This window comes from Eutrema salsugineum, unplaced genomic scaffold (assembly GCF_000478725.1).
Source record: "Eutrema salsugineum unplaced genomic scaffold, Eutsalg1_0 scaffold_7, whole genome shotgun sequence".
Taxonomy (NCBI): Eukaryota; Viridiplantae; Streptophyta; class Magnoliopsida; order Brassicales; family Brassicaceae; genus Eutrema; species Eutrema salsugineum.
Window position 1 is genome coordinate 7,376,691 of NW_006256486.1, and position 22,642 is coordinate 7,399,332.

The 22,642-nt window shown below is 35.3% G+C and overlaps 3 protein-coding genes across 3 annotated transcripts; 1 reads left to right on the plus strand and 2 right to left on the minus strand.

The window, feature by feature from the left end:
- Positions 1 to 7,491: 7,491 nt before the first annotated feature.
- LOC18010547 (putative BTB/POZ domain-containing protein At2g05330) lies at positions 7,492 to 8,758 on the minus strand. Its single transcript, XM_024150755.1, is given in 3 exon segments — positions 7,492 to 8,142; positions 8,653 to 8,721; positions 8,723 to 8,758. Coding segments are annotated over 3 exon segments (756 nt in total).
- A 3,544-nt stretch (positions 8,759 to 12,302) lies between these two features.
- On the minus strand, positions 12,303 to 13,610 carry LOC18010544 (protein JINGUBANG). Its single transcript, XM_006393494.2, has one exon. It carries the CDS (start codon positions 13,550 to 13,552, stop codon positions 12,467 to 12,469), a length of 1,086 nt encoding a protein of 361 aa, XP_006393556.1. The 5' UTR covers positions 13,553 to 13,610; the 3' UTR covers positions 12,303 to 12,466.
- Positions 13,611 to 16,029: 2,419 nt separating this feature from the next.
- On the plus strand, positions 16,030 to 22,551 carry LOC112083032 (uncharacterized protein DDB_G0284459-like). The gene is made up of 2 exons (XM_024150756.1): positions 16,030 to 16,374; positions 22,351 to 22,551. Exons 1-2 carry the CDS (start codon positions 16,030 to 16,032, stop codon positions 22,549 to 22,551), a joined length of 546 nt encoding a protein of 181 aa, XP_024006524.1.
- Positions 22,552 to 22,642: the final 91 nt, after the last annotated feature.

Sequence of the window (22,642 nt, forward strand, 5' to 3'; positions counted from 1 at the left end):
TTGTTTCAGTTTGTTACTTACTTTTTTCTGTAAAATAAAATATACTTAATTGGTTTTTTTGGCTAATATACTTATTCGTATCTCCTAAATTTGTAACATAAAATGGATATGTTTTTGCAACAAGAACTCATTATACCTATGTCAAGATTGTTTTATTGATATATTTATGTAGATAATAGATGATTCTGTATTTTAGTTTGAAGACAAAAAACCATACCATTAAATGATTTCTGAATTTTATGTCAAAAAATCTTAACCATCACTTATTCTAAAATGGATGAAGTATTTTTATACGATAACATTATCAAAACATATAAAAATGACTATGTTTTTGCAACAAATATCTTCTTTTTAGTTTCTATTTTTGCATACGAAAGTTTTCAAGAGTCTTTTTTGTTTGATATATATGTGTTTGGAGCAGATTTGCATGTTCCGTATGGTTGTTTAACGAGGATTTTTTATATGGTAAGCTGTTGCTGATTGAAAACGTCACTAATAGAGTTTACATAATACAGCTTAGTGTGTTAATTGTCGCTTCTCTTGTAAAAGATTCTTATGGTTGAGGACGCTGTGCTAGAGTGTTTAAAAATCATTCAAAAATCATTCTGCTATATTTCTAAAAATTCTAAATATTCTCATTTGTTGGAATTGTCGAATATACCTTTAATGAAATTAATTTTATATTATATTTTTTTTATGTTTTATAAATATTGTAAATAAAAAGAAAACAAATGAGAAAAAAAATGAGAAACCAAAAAAAAACAAAAAACCTGCAGCTGAGCTTTTTCTTCCCCGGCACCTCCTCCATCCATTTCCTCTCTATTGATTCCGCTAACAATTATTGAAGCTGAGTATTCTTTATTGTAAGTTATGTTATTAGTTGAAGAAAATGTACATAGATTTTTTGAATGCAGGTTTTATTTGGGAATTTTTTGTTTTTGGGAAGAACAACTGCAGGTTTTGATTTTTGGATGAAGACGAGTTATTGAAGCGTCCGTTGATTGTTATTGAACTTGTATTCATCTCCACTATCTGGGTTGATTAGGATATATTTTTGGTTGAATTACATATATCGAAACAGACTGTATTTTCTCAGGATTTGGTTTGATTGTTGGATCGGTAAATACGAACATCCACTCATGTTTATTATGTGAATAAAGAGGAGGCCGCTGAAAAATTCAGAGAGTGTGCAAGGGTGTACACAGAAGCTGAGTTTCTGAAAAAGTATGATGAATTTAAAAGGAGGTACCCAACCGCTGTCACTTATCTTGAAAAAGGGCAGGAAAGTGGCACATAGACCATCTATAGTGTGAAATACTGGGCAAGATGTTATTTTCCTGGTGAAAGGTACACATTGACACTAGTAATAGTGTAGAGTCGATAAATGGTGTTTTTAAGAAATTTAGGAGGTTACCAATTTTGGCTATGATCGATGTGATTGTAGCAAAATTTAGTGAATGGTTTAACAGACATAGGAAAGAGGCTGCATTTGGTCAGGTGACAGAGAAATTAGTGCCTTATGTGGAGAATATATTGCACTCGAGATATTTAGTTGCCAAGAAACTAGTTGTTGTGGAACTAAACAGTTTCGAGTTCATATACAACGTTACTGGAAAAGATGGAAATGCTTATGTGGTATACTTGTTACAGAAAACTTGTGAGTACAGAAAACTTGTGAGTACAAGCATTTTGACATAGACAAATATCCCTGTGTACATGCGTTAGCTGCAGCTATGAAATACAACGAACAAAAAGATAGATCCAGGTATTTCCATTACCATGATCTGTGCTCTAGATATTATTGGACTGACCAGTGGAAGTTGGCATACGTGAGGACGATCTATCCAGTACCGCCTAGATATCAGTGGTTAATTCCAGCTGAAACATGTGGCTTTTTTTCTGCAAACCACCAGATTTTCCCAAGCGAAAGAAAGGAAGAAAGAGGGATAAGAGGTTCACATCCACGGGAGAACACCGCCGTGGTAACAAATGGCTGCCAGGACAAAAGTTTGCAAGGACTTGGTTACATTGTAGTCAAGGTTCAGAGACAAACGCGGAGACGGACGGGACAAAGGCGGAGTCAAACCAGACTGTGTAATTTGCATTTTCGAATTTTGGTATTACTGGAACCACTTGGAACAACTACCCGGCTATTTGTAATTTGTATTTTTTTTTCTGATATTACTGGAACTACTTGGAATAACTACCGGGAGATTTATAAATTGTATGTTTACATATTTGGTATTACTGGAACCACTTGGAACAATTACCCGGCTATTTGTAATTTGTATTCTTTTTTTTCTGGTATTACTGGAACTACTTGGAACAACTACCCGGCTATTGTCCTAAACATTGTATGTTCGAGTTTTTGGTATTACTGGAACTACTTGGAACAACTATTTGTAAAGTTGTCTATATATTTAATCGGGGTTTAGATATGTTATTTTAAAAAATAACATATATTTTCAGAGTATATGTAATTAAATATCTATATAAAATGTATAATATGTACTAAAAACAATGTGTATTCCGTAATTTACAAATTATGAAATCCGTTTGGGCACACTTATCCCATATAATATCATAGGTTTTATGGATACTTTGAAACAAATAGCCTTGATATAAACCAATATCATCAAACTTTGACATATCCTAAATATTATTTCATAAATGTGCTAGTAATCTCTTTAATTTAGCAGTTATGATCGGTACAACTAACACATGTTTTATTAATCATAGGTAATACCAAAATAACTAGAATTCGACAAAAGTACAACTGTTTGAGAGTGTGACAAACTGTACAACTAAGAGGTACAACTATGTATAGTTTTGGCCCAATTTTCAAAATTTTAAAATTTTCAAAATGGCGCCATTTTGAAATATTTCAGAATTCATTATTTTTTCTATTTTTTCTACTTAAAAGGACTTCTTCTACTTCGGGATCTACTTCGTCCCTCTTGTACTTCTGTCCTCTAAAAACCTTTTCTCTCTCAACAAAAATATCTCCTCCCATCCCAAACTCTTGTTATGGATCCCGAGAGTTACAGCGAGTTCAAAAGAAACAAAAAATACATCGATATGCTGTATTGTGTAGCGGATGGTGACTATGGAATTCCGACGTATCATTGTCCATGTGGAGGACAGATCGTTGTCACAGATGGGTCTTCTCAAACAAGATACTTTCAATGCGAGAACTTCAAGGTCTGTCTGTTTTGCGATTCGGTTGAACTTATCCATTTTCTGGGTTTAGGTTTGCCAAATCTGGGTTTTGATTTTACTTTTTTTCATTAGGTGTAGAATGATGGCTTACATGTTCGCAAAGTATGGGCGGATGCTGTTGGAGAAGAGATTGATAGGATCAAGAAGGATGTTGCTGCTAATGGAGAAAATACTCGAAGAATGACCCTCCTTGAATTTCAGGTTAAACAGATGCATATGGAGCTGAAAAAAAATGCTGAAGAAATTGCTAAACTCAAGGAGATTTTAAGAAATGTTTAGATTTTAAGAAATGTTTAGTTGCTTCAAAAGCAATGCTGTAGAATAATGATGGATCTTATGTTATTTTATTTTAAATGGAGCCGATTAGTAATACCAGTTTTCCCAGTTGTGCGAACAAACAAATTTGTCAACAAACAAATTTAGCTGATTAGTAATACCAGTTTTACCAGTTGTGCCAACAAACAAATTTAGCCGATTAGTACGAATTTAGCCGATTAGTAATACCAGTTTTACCAGTTGTGCCAACAAGTTTAGCCGATTAGTACGAATTTAGCCGATTAGTAATACCAGTTGTGCCAACAAACAAATTTAGCCGATTAGTAATACCAGTTTTACCAGTTGTACCAACAAACAAATTTATCCGATTAGTATAACTTTAGCCGATTAATACTAATTTAGTCGATTAGTACTTCCAGTTTTACCAGTTGTGCCGATTAATAGGAATTTAGCCGATTAGTACTTCCAGTTTTACCAGTTGTGCCACCAAATTTGTTCTAAACCGTACAAATCTGGGTTTTAAAACCAAAATATTACAAGCATAAGTTTTAAAACAAGGTCCAACCAAAATAGAATAGCAAAATAGTACAAGCAAAAGTTTTAAACAAGGTCATAAACCAGCCCCTAAACTCGAAGTCTTTTGTTTCTTTCCCTTGGGAGCTCCCTTCTTCTTTTCATCCTTCGTTGACCTTTTCTTCCCTTTCTTATCTTCTGTAAAAGGGGTTTGTTTGTATTGAGATTTTTTACTTGTTCGTCCACTAGTCCTCCTGGTTACACGGGTTGACCCTTCTCTGTCGATTTCCTCGTTCTCTTCTCTATCCTTCTCCACATCAGCTCCTTCCTCTTTCTCTTCTTTATCCTTCTCCACATTCTCTTCCACATTCTCTCCTTCTGTTTGCTTCTTCCCAGAACAACCAGCGCCATCATTTGCCTCCTCACCACCACCATGGTAATCTGCATCAAAGAAGTTAAGACGATTCTCTTCGTCTTCTTGATTTTTGTTCTTCTCTTCACCCACATACAGCTCCATCTTTTTGATTCTTTTGTCATGATCAGCTGACTTATTTCTCATTTCCTTAAATCCATCTTCCACTGTTTTCGTCAAGCCTTCTAAGTCTGCCATCAGTTTCTCTACATCAATTGTAGTTGTAGGAGTCGATGCGGTTTTACGAGCTGATACGGTTTTACAAGCTGGTGTTTTAGGACCCGATGCTTTTTTCCCTTAGTTCTTTCAGCTATTGACATATTTTTTTGAACATTTCCTGAAAGAATATCTCACCTTTCTCCTCCAGCAAAATCGATTTCCAACCATCAACAACATAATCCGCTACATCTTGGTCTATATCCTCATCGTCCATGATGAGAGCCAGTAGTTGCTTCTCATCATTCGATGGAGCCAACACACTATGAATATCCTTTTAAAACCAAAAAAATCATTCAGGTTGATCCTAGCAATGGATAATATACTCAATTATTTGCTAAGATTTGAGTTCTAACCTTTGTTGCACCAAGTTGAGAATTTATTTCCGAAAGTGCAAAACCTTTCAAATCTCCTTTCTTGAACCTGCTCTTGCACATCCTTGGACAGCTATCCTCGGCTTCTACATTAGCTTCTCTAAAATGTCTACCAAGGGCTGGAATTGCCTCATAAGCTAGTAGCTACGCATTACACAACATGAATTAGTACACAAAATTAAAAGGAACATACATACGAAGAATCAGACAACACATTATGACAGTTATTCTTATTTACCTCCATAGGAATGATGAAAGTAGGAAACACTTTGTTCGCACCTTCAGGCACATTCTCATTTAAATTCTTCACTTTATTGTGAATGTCCTTCATATTCTGATTAAATGCAAATCGTCCCCACGAAAATGTTTTACACAAATCTAAATCACTAGCCGCTCTCAAAAAGAAAGGCTCTACACCTGCAGTAGTATTACCTGTTTTCGTCTTCCCAACAATTATGTTGGCTAAGAAGTAAAGGACATCAATATTCATCCAACCTCTCACTTTACTTGATTTCATTGACTCCATCTTCTCATCTACATCCTTCAGTGTTACTTTCTTCTTCCCTTCACCAAAATACTTTGCAACAAACTTACTACTGTCACCACCTAAACTTTCGTAGTTCTTAGGATAGCTTCGACAGTTCAATCCAGAAATAAGACCCAACTCTCTCAAAGAATACCGGATGGGCACCCCATTTACTACAAACCAGCATTCCTTCATCTTGCTTGATGGCACCATACGCAGCATAAGCATCCACATCCCCTGTGATTTATGATTTTCTTCCAAGTAAATGTGGAAGAAGTGCTTGAACTGAGGGTGCGTTTTGAACTATTTCAATTCTCTATCATCTAGCACATTTTCTAACGTTTTCACAACCTTCTCAATATAGCATCTTCCTGACAGCTTGATGTTAATATTAAACATACCGGGTTCAAAGCACAACTTCTTTGGTGGTATAGCTTCGCTTCGATAGTCTACATCTTCTTCCGCCTCCTGTTCATCATCGTCTTCTGCCTCCTGTTCATCATCGTCTTCTGCCTCCTGTTCATCATCGTCTTATGCCTCCTGTTCATCATCATCTTCTGTCTCCTCATGTTCCTCACCTTCCTCCTCCTCTTGTTCCTTTTCTTTCTCCTCCTCTTGTTCCTTTTCTTTCTCCTCCTCTTGGTCCTTTTCTATCTCGTCCTCGTGGTCTGATTCTTCCCCGTCCTCTTGTTCCTTTTCTTCCTCCTCCTCTTGCTCTTTCGGATTCTCCTCCTCTTGGTCTTTTACTTCATCCTTCTTTTTTCTGCCTCCCTCCTCCTCTTGGTCTTTCGGAATCTCTTTCTTCTCTTTTTCCTCGGCGTTCACCTACATTAGTTGTACCAATTTCGTTTAGTTGCTCCAGTTTTACTTAGTTACTCCAGTTTTACATAGTTTGTCCAGTTTTACTTAATGAACACAATAATCCATATGGATGAAACATACCTCCACATTTGTATCGTCATCATCGTTGCCGGCTTTCACTTTCTCTTGCCGACTTTTCACCAGTTTCTGTAACTCGCTTAGGGTCGGTGGACATCCTTTACCCAAACATGTAGGTTTTGCAGAGGTTGGAGGATTTGCGGAGGTTGTCTTCGTCTGAGCCATCCGATCAAGTGATGTAGGGGATGATTCGCTGTCAATCGAGTTCTGAAGTCTTACAATTGAGGTTTCTTCGAAATGTCCGATTCCAATTTGGACCGATTTAGGGTTCTTCATCCTTCCTCTTCTCCTCTCTTCTCTCGTTTTTTTTTTAATTTCTTTGATTTCAAAAAGAGACGCAGCAAAAAAAAAACAATTACACAAATTATTTGGATCCAACCCAAACCCATCAAAAAGCCCAGTACCCGATCCATTTACTGGTTGGATCTGTAATTACGAAAACTCTATTTGTTTTTTAGACATTACATTAAACTTTTGAATTAAAAAAAAAATAAAAAATAAATTAATATTACTGGGAAGAGTATTATAGAATAAAATTCAAAGAGTGAGGAGCATTCTGGGCATTTGTCCTATGGTTGATTATGTAGTTATTTTCTCCTACGCTTCTTGCCTTTATGGACTAAAAACTAATTAAACTGTTCTTATAACTGTATATAGTCCTCATTGCATCTCGGGAAAATTTAAGCAATTTTCTTCCTCGTTGGGGTGTGTGCCATAAGGTTTCAAATTTGTAAGTAGATACCCAAAATACACCAACGGAAAGAAAGAAAAACTTGGAAACAATAATAATATCAAGTAACTGTATCCGTTATCATATTCATTTAGTTGAGTCTAGTTTTGTTCAAGTTTAAGCTCCCCAAAAGACTCTTGAAAATAACTATTTTAGACCAGTGACTATTGTTTTATAAGAGTTTAAAGGATCAAAGATCCTGCGATTATTAATTTTCTCATTGATATAAAGACTCGTTCTCTTATTTGAACAAGCAAATAACTGAAAAGAGAGAAGTCACATGACTTCAGTAATCAAAATACTTTCTATTTGGCTTTCTTGGTCGTGTTGATTTTCTCACCGCCACCTCCTCATCAACATTGACATTGTCATTGACATGTACCACCTCCTCGTCGACATTGAAATTTTCATTGACATGTACCACCTCCTCATCGACATTGGCCTGTACTACAACTCTGTTTTCAATTCTGGTCTTGGATGGTTCATTGATGCTTACCCGCGAAAGAGAAGCATTCATTATGTCCACGGCAAGCTTTGGGTTATTGGTGACGAACAACTTGAATTCATCAGAGCTAACAATCGTACTTAAATTCATTTTGATGAAGTTGAAGGCTGCGTCGTTGAGAACTTTGTCAAAAGGGGTTTGGGCGAGCTCAAGGAGCTCAAGAGCATTCAACGAATTTAGAGAAGATATAAGCTCATCTCTGCATAGGTCCCGTAGATGCAGAATCTCGTATTGGTCTGCCACAAGATAGAGTGATCGAACGTGTTGCTTCACTTTCTCCGAAAGCAAAGAGCCATCACTGTACATAAACTCAACAAAAGCTACTAACTCTTCTTGTTTCATCTCTGAGAGTATGACCGTCTCCACCTGGTTAGACAAAGTCTTGACCTCATCTGATTCCAACATCTTCTTAAGAACCTCTGATCTTGATCCCTATAAATCCAAACACATATGTTAAGAAAACTTCATCAAACCAAGAAAAGAAAACAATTCACGTAAGGGCCACTCAGTAATCATTATTATTTCAGCATTTCTAGAGTTCGTTCCTGATGCTGATGATCTGGTGCAGCGTAGGAATTCCTAAGATACGATATCAAAGAGATCCAATTCTAGGGTTGGGTATAAACTCTGTTTTCTTATTAGTCAAAAGCTGAATATTCAAAGAAGAAAGACAAAACCTTATATAGGATTCTCATCTATAGATCACAATCGACTTTAGAAGAGAATAACCCGAACAGTAACCCGAATGCGCAAAACCAAAGGATTAACATGGCCTGAACATAAAGCCGAAACAATTAGAAACCTAAATGATAAATTAGATGCGTGCCCTTTACGTCACTGTATCAATAGATGTAGCTGCATCATGATCAATAAGAGAGAATCTAAAAGAAAGAAGAAGAAGAAAGAAAACCAGAATTAGTTTGTGGGCGGAGATAGCTGAACCCTCATCACTGTCCCCTGCCTTGAGCCGTACGTCAACTTGCCATTGCTCTTCCTAGGCTTTTGCAAGTCCACCCCAGAAACGTTCTTTGTTGCTTTGAGTTGCCATAACTATAACACAACATTGATTTGTTCAGGTAAATGATCGAAGGTTGAATATATAGAGAACCAAAGACGACGGTCTAAATGACTTCTCTTTATATATATATATATATATATATATATATATATATATATATATATATATATTATTGGTTGCTCCACTTTCATTTTCGATGACTTTGGAAATGGAGCAGACGCAATTACTTAATCAGCACACTGAAACTCACAAATCCAAATCTCTTGAGAAATTGATAGCAACCAAACCGATGCTAACTCATTCTGACATTTTTCACATATATTAAGAAAATTATTAAAAATACAATTTTATTCTTTATTAATACATTAAATAACTTGTTTTTATCTAATAAATACATTAAATTAATAGGGTTAAAACTGGAATATTGTTTAAAATTTTGCATTGAAAATATAAAACAACACTATTTGTGAAACAAAAATAAAACCTTAAAACGACACTCTTTGTGAAATTTTTGGGAGGGTTGAGTTATCTGTTTTTAATTTATTACAAGATATCAAGACGTGCCCTATCAGCTATCTCAACCTCATCAAAAGTCAAACGATGGAGTTGTTGCTTCTGGACGTTCTCGTGAACACGGTCAAGACGGATTCGTGCAGAAGAAGAAAGAGCAGAGTGATTGGTGAAGAGCAAGAGGATCATGATGCAGATTATCTTGAAGCTGATTCTACAAGTATTCGCCATTGTCGAAGAGAATCTCGATCGGGGTTTTAGGGTTTTTGCAACAGTTTTTTTTTTTGTTTGTTATAGATTTAGTTTGGTGGTTTTTGCGTCTGTGTAATTGTTAATATAAAACTCTGGTCCTCAATTTGCTTTCCTTATTTTCTTAAGGAAATTAACAAAATCCTGATTTACTTATGGAAAAAAGGAAAAGATTCGTGTATAAATTTTGGACTGGGTTTTATCTTCTCTTAATTAAATTATCAACTCCCACTATAAACTGCATTCTCGAGGCGTATATATTTAATAGATTAGATTATACTGTACTTTTCTATTGTATATCGAAAATAAAATATGAATTAGTTAACAGTGCACTCTTGAATATATTTGATTATTTGAAAATTTAATAGTAGTTTGGATTCATTTGTTTTTTATTTTTGAATATATTTATTTGTTAAATTTCCTTGTATTTTAGTGTTGGAAAATATGATCGTGAAAACAATATAGAATAAAATAGAGTAAATAAAAACATAATAGTATCCAAATAATTTAGTTTAAAAAGTTTTGAGATTTTTTGATCACTGTTCTATGTATTTTAAACGTAATTTTTTGAAGTATCGTATGAACTTATTCGATTTTGATCACTGTTTTATGTGTTTTAAACAGCAAAAATACCGTCATTCTATTAGTTATATATATATATATATATATATATATATATATATTCTTTTTAAAAAAAACTTTTTTGTTAGGTTTTTTTTTAATTTTAGAATTTTTTGTTTTGAAACGATATTCCATTACTTTTTAAATAGTTTCTATTTTTTTGTTTCTTTTAACATTTTTGTTAGATATTTTTTTAAAAATTTCAGAAACATAAGACATGATAAACACTAAGAGATATATATTCTATTTTTTTTTATAAAAAAGTTTTTGTTAAATGTTTTTAAAATTTTGGTTATATATAATTTTAGAAATGGTTTGATTGACTATGAAATTAAACACTAAACCATAATAATTTAGACCAGTTTGTTTTATATTTTTTTTTCACATCATCAGATAAGAACCAATAAAAAATGACATGTAATTGCAAAATAGGGTTAAACAATCTTTTTATGACCGAAAATTATTCTGGAGCCGATACGTAAGCAAAATGCTGTGAAAATCGTTGTGAGCGTGACACATAAGCAAATCACTACACAAATAATTATATAGATTTGTTTTTGAAAAAAGATGTTAGTTAATAGATATATTTATTTAATTTTCTTTTGATTTAGTAATATAAAAACAATGCCAAAAAATGTATGCAAGTTTCATAAAAATACAATTCTTAACAATTCTGTTTCAGTTTATTGCTTTAATTTGCTATAAGATTACATATCTCAAAAAATTTTGGATCAAATTAGAGCGAAAAAATCAAAATGGATAGTACATATATTTCGTCAAACCATACTAAGCACAAGTCATTTTACCTAAATGTATCTACTAAATATGTAAAAACATGGAGTACATATATATATTTGCTATGTCAAGATATATGGATATTTTGTCATAACAAGATGGAGAGAAGATTGTTGTATATTTATATATATCAAGAGGAGATGAGCCAACTTTTTATATATGCCAACTTTTTATATATGTATAACAGAGACATAGAGACTATATAATGAAGTAATTCTCTTAAGTCTTAACCAACTTCAGCTGATCCAGTTCTGATTCTTTAACCAAACCTTCACCTCATCCAATGGTCCGGCCGGTTTAACCTTTGCAATGTGATATTCATAATCAACCGCTACAAGATAGGATCAAATAAAGAGAGGTAGCTTTGGCTATACCCCTTGTTTGGAGAAGGTATGGGCATAGATGTTATTTTAGAATTTTCATTTTGTGATAAGAAGAGTGTGCATGATCAAAATAATAATGAAGATAGGCACTAACAATGGCTAGGTGGTAGCTGATTAAATAAGAAGTGGTCGTTGAGAAGAAGGAAACACAAACAAGTTATGTGGATCCTACAACCTTTATAGAGTAAAAACATTGACATTTTCTAGCTCATGTAGATCGTACCTTTGTTTCCTTTTCTGCACGAGGGAATCACTAAAAAGAAAAAGAAACATTGCTCAAAGAAACCATTGGCGAAATAAATTTCAAAAAGAGAAAAAGAAAAATAATGGACGGTCACAATGAGATTATAACCACCCATCACTTTCAAATAACTGTAATATTGATAGGTAGCTTTTCCGAATTTCTCGTCAGTATCTACCTTAAATAATAAAAATTAAATTGACATTTGTCGCATTTACAGGATATTTCTATAATACGTATAATGAACTTTTTGGCGTTTTGATATTAATTTTCTAACTCATTCAACCAAGCTTATGGTTCATATCTCAAATCTACTTATCCGTATATAACTCGTATTTATAAGAAGTTAAGGGAATAAAGGGATGGTTAGCAAATAATTTTTTAACATTGTGAAGATTTTTATAAAAGTTAAAGTCTTTAAAGAGATAATTTATTCAAGCAGACTTTTTTTATTTAAAAGTGTTAAAATTCTAACATCTATACTTTATAAAACCCTCGCAACCTTTTTGTTTAGAAAAAATTTACTCATGAGTCATGGCTCGATAAAGTCTCAGCCGTTAAAGTTTTCGCTAAAATAATAAAATCTATAACCTAAGTTTATCCGTCTAGCGGGTTAGTAATTTGCACTATTTTTCTTATAGTTTTGCTTATTGAATAATAATGTTTTTAACAATGTCGATTCTCAGTAGCCATCTGATAGCTAGTAACTTAATAGCTTAACCAAAAAAAAAAAAATTATTAACTTATATCTAAATTTGAATATTAATCTCTCTCAAATCATGGACATGCATATGATATTTTAATTTACTAATATAATCATTTTAACCCTACATGACTTCCTTAATAAGGACTCCTTACAATCAATTAAGCATTTGATTGGGTTATGGTTCTTATTTACTTACACATACATCCCAATCTATCGAAACCAACATGAAGTCCCTACATCTGATGACGTGGGACCCTCCAGACTTTGACCGACTTGTCAAGACTTCCACTATACACAACCAACTTCCCATCTCCTCCGTCCTCTTCCTCTCCTCCTGATGGTTCAGCCACCGCCAAACACTTAACCGGTCCGGTATGACCGGTTAAAACCGATACACACGTGTGAACCCTCCCTTCCCTCCTCCACACGCATATCTTCTTATCCGCCGCACCACTAAACACCAATTCTCCGGCGGCGGCGAGACAGAGCACAGCAAGCCTATGCTTCTTGAAAACACCACAATGCTTCAACATTTTCTTCTCTCCCATCTCCCAAAAATTCACAGCACCGTCGCTCGAGCCACTATAAACCGCCACGTGGCTCGTAACCAAAGCCGTAACCGCAGATTCTTGCTTCAGCAAAGTCTGAACCAAACTATGCGCGGTTCGCTTCCCTCGAATCTCCCTTTTCCAAACCTTAACCGTTCCATCAGCCGAACCGGTGAACACAAGACCCTCGCCGGAACCGGCGGCTACGACGGAGTTCACGGCGTCGTCATGAGCTCTAATAGACTCTAAACATTTCAAGTCGTGAACCCGCCAAACCTTAACCGTCCGATCCCACGAAGCGGAGTACAAGAGCCCTTGATCTTCCACGAGACTCAAACACGATACGGCGTCGGAGTGTTTGATCCATAGCGTCGTACGGCGTCGTCTCACCTCCACGTAATTACTCGGCTTCACTGACTTCTTCAACACGTCTGTTAAAGCCGGTAAGCTCCCTGCGCGTGTGTACACTCGCGGGTTCTTGTGCGAGCTTTTCCAAACCCGGATCTTACCGTCTTGATGACCCGTAAACACCTTGTTCTCTTCACGACATATCACTATCGCTTTCACCAACCCGCTGTTTGATTTAAGCTCGCTAAATTCGTTTAAATTCTTCAAAACCCTAATGTGGTTACTGTCCGATCCTGTGAAGAGAAGATCATTCGTCGCGGCTAACGAGTAAATGTGGCCTTCATCTTGCACAATTGACCCGATCAAGCAGTTTTCTTCGCTTTGATTCCAAGCATATTCACGGGTGGGGTCGGATCGGGGCATTATAAAATGTGAAAAGTATGATTAGTTTTCAAGAACTTCAGCAAAAATGTGAGACTCCAGAGATGGAGGAAAGAGTTTGAGGGCAAGTTTGCATTATAAGAAGGTAGTTAAGCAATGAGAGTGTGACACGTTATAAATTGTAATATCGTTGTGTTTTGTCCACTTTATACTAAAATAATCTCTATAAGTGTACCTATGGATGTTGTCCTTTCTTGCTAAATATAGCCATATAGGGAATGAATCATGAATGTATAATTCATATGATAACATTGTTTTATATTTGATATTTTTTTCGTCATAATGTTTAAAGTAAGTGGGGGGGACCGCTATTAATACGATGGCACGTATAATCTATGACACGTCTTTTTCTTCAGATTTTTAACTTGTTGTAACAGAAACTTTTATTTGGTGAGAAGTCATCATTGGTTGATTAAGTAAAGAACCAATTTTGTTAAGCCAATAAGTGCTATTTGAGGATGGGCACGATAAGGCTAGAGGGTTATCGCTCATCGTAAGGCATCCCATTTTTTAGTATAGTGGATGCTTATAACTCATGCAGAGTGGTATAGGGACCTTCTAGGCATAATATTTTTTTCTTTCCCGGTTAGGCCATGCCTATGTGCAAACAAAAGAAACATTGACCTATAGACCCAGTTTTTTTTAAAAAATTAGAAGGTCCAATTTAATCTTAATTATAATATTATTTATTAGTTATTACAAATTAGAAAGTCTAGATTTAGTTTTGAAAACACAAACTTAAAAAAAAAGTTTAACAACATAATAAATATTAGAACAACATACATAGTATCCTAAACAATTAAATAGACTAAACTTTTTTATATAAAATTATCTTTTCAACTCTCTACTTTTGTTTGAATTTTGAAAATTTCTTACTTTTTTTTCTTCTTACTGAATAATCACATAATCATAAGGTATTTGCTCATTATTAAGTTTTTTTCATTTAATTTTGTTTTATATCAGATTTAGTTTGATTTGTGATTGGTTACTTTTTATTTATTTGTTTAGAATGATGATTGTTATTACTGGTTTTAAAAAATATTTTTAAAATGATAATTATTAAATTTTTATATAAATTAGAATGGTTTTATATGAATATGGGATAAATGTGATCAATTAAAATTTTTAATAAAATAATTATTAAGGATCTTTTTTTAACACTGCTTACGGACTTTATATCTCTGGGCACGGTTCTGCATAAGAGATGAATGGTAAAACTATATAACCCTAAGATATAACAATCAAGAACTAATATTTTTAGCTACCAAAACTAATATGAAAATAATATATGAACAAGGAAAGGTAACTTTCTAGAACTAATATTTTAGTTACTTTTCTACATTTTTATCTTTGTAATCTTCATATGGTTGATCTGATCGATATTTCAGTATGCCATATGGAGCACAATCGATTTTTTTTTTTTTTTTTTTTTTGTAATTATAAATGTTATAAGAACTGAGAATTATGTTAAACAAATTTCATGTTTTTAAAGCAGAGTCTTCCCGAAAAATGAACGTTACTTTTATGTTTGACCAGAACATTGAAGTAGACTTCAGGAAGAATCAATTACAAAAATAACATATTTTATCTTGTAGACTTCTATTGAATCCAGTAGATTTCATTAGTAGATTATTAAAGAAATTTACTCATTTAAGAAGTATACTCCAAAAGTCAATGGCATGGTCAAATGCAAAACTAACATTTTCTGTTGGAAGTTTAATATGATATAGTCAACGTTTTGGTCAATTGCAAAAATAATTTTTTTTAAATAGACTTCTTTCGCAGACTTCCACTAGAAAAAATAGTTTTCTTCTCCAGTCTACTCATGCAGTCTGTATGAGAAGTCTACTTGTTGTATTTATTTTTTAAAACCCTTTTCTAATATATTTATAACGTTTTTTTTTTAATTTTTTTTGGTTTTGCAATGCTTGTTAGCAAGTGATTGAACTACTCAATGATTTCCATTTGATTTAAGTTGATATTTATTGTAGAATCGAATTTTTTTGATTTACAAGTAGACTTCATTTGCAGTCTATGAATGTTGTCTGCGAATGAAGTCTAATAGCTAGAAAATTTCTTCTTCGTATGTGTATGTGTTTGCTAATATGGTTTATCTGCATGTTTTTCAGAGAATGGCTCAAATAGCTGTTGTTTACGGAGAATGAAAGATAGAGGAGAAATTGTGGCATTTTGTGGTGGATAGTGGGAAAGGAGGAAGAATGTTCTTTTTGAAGGATGGTTGCACCTTTGGGGAACTTACTGAAATGGCACTAGATGATTATAATCTGGGCAAGAAGACTGAGCTGGTCGAGTTATCCTACTCACTACCGGATTCAATGTTGTAAACTATGGCTCCATATACACCTCCAATGCATATAACCAATGATAGATAAGTTTCAAGCTTGATTGCGTTAAGCAGAATGCATATGGTACGTATTTGTTTGTCTAGTCGAGTGGAGATGGATACTGAGGAGAACCAGGAAGACTCAAATGAAGATGTAGGTGAGGAATGTGATGAAGATGATGAATATACTAGTGATGACGAGGCAGCCAGTTCTGATGCGAATGAAGATATTAAAGATCCAGCTGATGGAGAAGATGCAGCTTACTCTGACGGGGAAGATTATAGTGTCTACAGTAAAGTGAAAGATGAAGATGATGATGAAGATGAAGTCTGTATTGATAATGTCAGAAACGGTTCTGGTGAAACAGGAAGAACGCCCATGTCATGGTCTGACAATATATATGTTAGAGAAAGTTTCCCTACCAAGGAGAAGCTGTTATCACACTACAAGAAAACAATCGTTTTCCAACGGTCCATTACGACGGTTTTCAAATCGTCGCAAGCTTACAACGATTGTACGACGATCTTACGTCTAATTTTAAAACCGTCGTATAAAAAAATCGTCGTAAACTCGACGTACAATTTACGACGAATTACGACGATTATACATCGATAACGAGAGATTTGCTAGTAAATGTAAAATCGTCGTAAATTCGATGTAAAATTACGACGAATATACGACGACTGCATTTCGATGTACATATTACGACGATTTTACGTCGAAAAAGAAGTTAGGTGAAAAACATTTAAAACATGTTTACCTAACAATTGCAAGGGAAAGATTTTATCGCATAATCGTCGTAAAGTCGTCGTAATATTATTTTTGAATGTAAATTCGTCGTAAAATGTCGTCGTAAAAGCGTTGTAAAGCCCGAAATTTTTCTATAAATAGATCTTCATTCCTTCTTTCAATCACAACACATCATCATTCAAACATAAGAGCATCTTCATCTTTGAGACCCATTGTAGGTCTCTTAAATTTTAGTATAATGTTGTAAATCCTTATATATTGGGTTGTCCATTGCTGGAAACCCGAATTAAGAGTTATATTACTTTGAAAAAAGAAGTAATAATATTATAAGGTTAATTTACTCCATTCACGTGGCTAGACGTGACACAATTGTCTAATCAATAAAAAGAGATAGTATTTTGAGTTTATTTTCAAGATGTCTATATACGAGCTAAGAAGTTGGATGTATATGCGTAAAGATTCAGATGGGGCGTTGACAGAAGAGTTCAAGAACGGGTTAGAAATATTTATTTTTCAGACTACAAATATGGAGAGAACGAAAGATAGTGGGAAGATGTTTTGTCCTTGTTTGAAATGCAAGAATACGAGGTATACACTAACCAAAACCGTGTGGACGCATTTAGTAAATAAAGGGTTTATGCCGCAATATTTTGTTTGGTATCTACATGGAGAAGGATATGGCAGTAATACTCATGGAAATGCTGGTAGTAGTAGTAATTATCAAAGTCATGTTGATATTGATGAATCGAATTATGGTCATCAGCCTAATCGGTATCAATATGATCAAAGTGTAGATCATGATAGGATGCACGAAATGGTGATTGATGCATTTCATGAAACGCATACTGATAATGCTGTTGAGGAACCTAATGTAGATGCCAAACGATTTTATGATTTGTTAGACAATGCTAATCAGTCAATCTACGAAAGATGTAGAGAAGGCTTGTCTAAATTATCGTTGGCAGCTAGGATGATGTCAATTAAAACAGATCATAACCTGGCTGAGGTTTGCATGGATGATTGGGCTGATCTTCTGAAGGAGTATCTACCGGAGGATAACTTGGCAGCGGGAACATACTATGAAATTCAGAAGTTGATTTTTAGTCTTGGTCTACCTTCTGAGATGATAGATGTATGTGTTGACAACTGTATGATTTTTTGGAAAGATGATAATCAGCTGGAGGAATGTCGATTTTGCCAAAAACCAAGATACATGCCGCAAGCTGGTGGCGTAAAAGGATACCGTACCAACGTATGTGGTATCTCCCTATAACTGATAGGTTAAAACGGCTTTATCAATCTGAAAGGACAGGTGCATCAATGAGATGGCATGCAGAACATACACAAGTAGATGGAGAAGTTGTTCATCCATCAGATGCAAAGGCATGGAAACACTTCAATATGGTATACCCAGATTTTGCTAAGTTCAAACGGAATGTCTATCTTGGTCTGTGCACTGATGGTTTTAGTCCATTTGGTATGTCTGGTAGACAATATTTATTATGGCCAGTAATCCTAACTCCTTAGAACCTTCCTCCAGATTTGTGCATGCAAAGGGAATTTCTTTTCCTAAGTATTTTGGTTCCAGGTCCAAATCATCCGAAGCGAGCTCTCGATGTATTTCTGCAGCCACTCATACATGAGTTGAATCAGTTATGGTATACTGGCGTTCGTACATATGACTGTTCTACGAGGAAAAATTTTACTATGCGGGCTATGCTTATGTGGACAATAAGCGATTTCCCCGTTTATGGTATGCTATCAGGATGGACTACACATGGGAGGCTATCTTGTCCTTATTGTCTTCATCGAACTGATGCGTTTCAGCTAAAACATGGTAGAAAAACTTGTTGGTTTGATTGTCACCGGAGGTTTTTACCGGATAACCATCCATATAGGAGGAACAAGAGGTTATTTATGAAGAACAAAAGTGTACATGTCCCTCCACCCGTTAATTTAACAGGAGCTGATATACAGGCGCAAATCGATTATTGGAGGGCAGAGGAAACAGTAACGCGTGGGGGAAACTGGCACACTCCTGCAAATATGCCTGAAGATTATGGAGTTCATCATAATTGGCACAAGAAAAGTATCTTTTGGCAACTACCTTATTGGAAAGATCATCTGCTCAGACACAATCTTGATGTCATGCACATTGAAAAAAAACTTTTTTGATAACATCATGCATACAGTTATGAACGTAGCGGGAAGAACAAAAGACAATGGTAAGTCAAGATTGGACTTGCCTGATTTATGCAACAGAAGTGAGTTGCATCTACTGAGAAACGGGAAAGCACCAGTTCCTGTATTTCGGTTGAGTGCAGATCAAAAGTCAGCATTGTTCAGATGGGTTTCTTCTGACGTTAAATTTCCTGATGGGTATGTCTCTAATCTTTCCAAATCTGTTGAGAAGGGGGTAAAGTTTGCTGGGATGAAAAGCCATGACTGCCATGTGTTTATGCAACGATTATTTCCATTTGCATTTGATGAACTCTTGTCCAAAAACGTCCATGAAGCTATTGGAGGCATTGGTGCTTTTTTTCGGGATCTTAGTACACGAACATTATCAGTTGATGTAATATCACAACTGGCATTGAATATTCCAATCTTGTTGTGCAATTTGGAAAAGATCTTCCCACCATCATTTTTTGATGTTATGGAACATCTTCCTGTTCATCTCCCACACGAAGCAGAGCTCGGTGGACCCGTTCAGTACAGGTGGATGTATCCGTTCGAGCGTTTCATGAAGCATCTTAAAGGTTAAGCCAAAAACCTAGCTAAAGTGGAAGGCTCAATTGTGGCGGGAAGCTTGACGCAAGAGACTTCACACTTCACTTCATACTATTTTGCACCGAAAGTACGAACACGCAAAAGAGCTACTCGTTGATATGATGATGGAGGAGTTGGCCATACATATGCCGTTGAAGGTGTACCTGACATATTCTCGCCGATCAGACGTCTTAGTGGAAACCTAAAAGAAGTTTGGTGGTCCAATGAAAAAGATTATCACAGTGCACATACGTATATCCTGTTAAATTGTGAAGAGTTGTCATCGTATGAAAGGTACTTTTTAATTAATAATATCTTTATATGAGTTGTCAGTATTAATAACTATTTGTTGTTTTTCTCAGCACATTTGTTGATGAGGTTAAAGAAAGCATATCTGGGGTTTTTGAAACTGAAATCAATGATCGTAAGGATCAACACTATGCCCAGTGGTTAAAAGGACAAGTACGTATAAAATTTTAATTAAAAGACTACTTTAATTTGCTATATATCCAAATCAAGAAATTAAAGCAGAATTTTTTTCTTATTAGGTGGACCCGAATGATCCGGATGATTTCCAACATGGTTCCATGACTACAGCCTCAATGTATTTCACTCGGGGCTATGTTTTTCACACATACCGTCACGGTGCAAAGCGGGCGACAACTAACTATGGAGTTTGTGTGAGTGGTGAAATAGATTTTTATGGAGTTCTGCAAGAAATAATTGAAGTAGAGTATCCTGGATTGTTAAGGCTGAAAACTGTTCTCTTCAAATGTGATTGGTTTGATCCAACTGTTGGAAGAGGGGTACGTCTAAACAAGTTTGGAGTTATTGACATGAACAAATCACGACGGTACAACAGGTTTGAGCCATTTATATTAGCTTCTCAAGCAGAACAGGTAACGTTTCTGCCATACCCTCGAGTTCGATCAACAGGAATTTCATGGTTAGCTGTAGTTAAAGTGGCTCCGAGGGGCAAGATTGTAGGGGTTGAGGATGTTCCACTTCAACAGGACACTTGCGTAGATCTGTCTGAACCAGATGTTGATGAGGAGATTTTCTTAATAGACCCTCGGAACAGGCAAGTTGAAGATCTTCCCGATGATACAGAAGAAGAAGGTGATGATGAGTTTGCTGAAACCGATGATGACGATTTGGCGGATGACGACAGTGATGGTGATGAAGTAATAGAGGAAGATGAATCTGATTGAGTTTCATGCATTGTATTTAGTGAATGCTTGTTATTATGTAATTTGTAACTTAGTTTGTTTGAATTTTTTAAATGGAAAAAAATTCGATTTTACGACGATTTTACGACAGTTTTTATAAGTTATAAACCCTAAGTCTAGGTTTTAAGCCCTGAATGAATAGGGTTTAAGCATTACGACGTCTTTACGACGAGTACACTATTTCGTCGTAAAATCGTCGTAATGTTGAAATCCAAGAACTTGAATCTTTTATATCTTATTGGTTGTAAGGTATTTCACAAATGTTTTTGATTGGTTATCTTATTTTATATGAAATGCTATCAATCAGATCAAAATCAAAAATTTGAAAAAAACATACATATTTACAAGTTCATGCATGTTTTCGTAAATGTTAAGTGAAAGGTTATATATTAGATTACGGAATTTCAATATTTACTATCTTATGTCATAAATCCATCATACATGCAAAGTTGTAAACCTTTTGCTATATGTTAGGATACAATAAACTTTGCATTGTTTTTTATGCAATATCCCATTTATAAGATTTAGGGTTTAATCACTTTTTTAAAAAACTTCGTAAAACCGTCGTAATATAATCGTAACTTTACGACGGTTTTACGACTAAGTTCCCTAAAACCGTCGTTAAACCATCGTAACGTTTGCACCGGATAGGCTCTTGATCCAAGGTACGAGGTTATAAATGTTTAGACGTTACGACGATTTTACGACGGTTTTGGGTAAAATCGTCGTAAAACCGTCGTAAAACCGTCGTAACGGTCAAACACTCCCATCACGACACGTGTCATGTCATGCAGTGGACCGACTGTTATACAACTGAATCGTCGTAAAATCGTCGCAAAGTTGTATATTAGGTTATATATTAGATTACGGAATTTCATTTTTTACTATCTCATGTCATAAATCCATCATACATGCAAAGTTGTAAACCTTTTATTATATGTTAGGATACAATAACCTTTGCATTGTTATTTATGCAATACCCCATTTATAAGATTTAGGGTTTACTCACTTTTTTAAAAAACATTGTAAAACCGTCGTAATATAATCGTAAATTTACGACGATTTTACGACGATTATACCCAAAACCGTCGTAAAACCGTCGTACCGTTTGCACCGGATAGGCTCTTGATCCGAGGTACGAGGTTATAAATGTTTAGACGTTACGACGATTTTACGACGATTTTAGGTTTAATCGTCGTAAAACCGTCGTAAAGTTACGACGATTTTACGACGATCACATCACGACAGGTGTCGTGTCATGCAGTGGACCGACTGTTATACAACCAAATCGTCGTAAAACCGTCGTAAAGTTACGACGATTTTACGACGATCACAAAATCTATATAAGGGACGCGAGTTTTCCCCCTTTCGTCGCTCATTTCTCTCTTCTCCCCTCTCTCTCTACAAAACTTTCTCTCTCTAAACCCTAAACCTCTCCCTCTCTCCCTACTCTCCCAGCCAATATTTGTAAGTTTTTTTTTTTAAATTAAGTTCATTACATATTCTTTTAGATTTAGGTTTGGAATTTAGATTTAGGTTCGAAATTTAGATTTAGGTTTCGGAATTTAGATAGGCCTGGATTTTGTAAATTTAAATAAATATTTGAAAAATTAGTAACAAATTTTTTAAAAATTTTGTAGATTCTGTTGATATGGCTCCTCGGGCTAAGAGATTTCACTACCGACAGCTGGTCGATTCTGACGGTTCGACCCCGTCTACCTCGGCGACCGGATCAGCCATCCCGGAGTCCTCGGGAACACAACGGACGGTTTCCCAACTGGTCGTTGTACCGCAGCCGGCACCGCCTCCACCACCACCAGCCGAACCAGCGGCTCTCGCACCGGCCGATCCTGAAGCTGATCCGATCCCGCCTGTACCGTATGCCTAGTTTACGGTACAAGATCTTCTGGCACAGCCGGGTCGTGAGACCATGAACAAACTCGACCCGGATCGAGCCCCGGGAACATTTTTGTATGTAA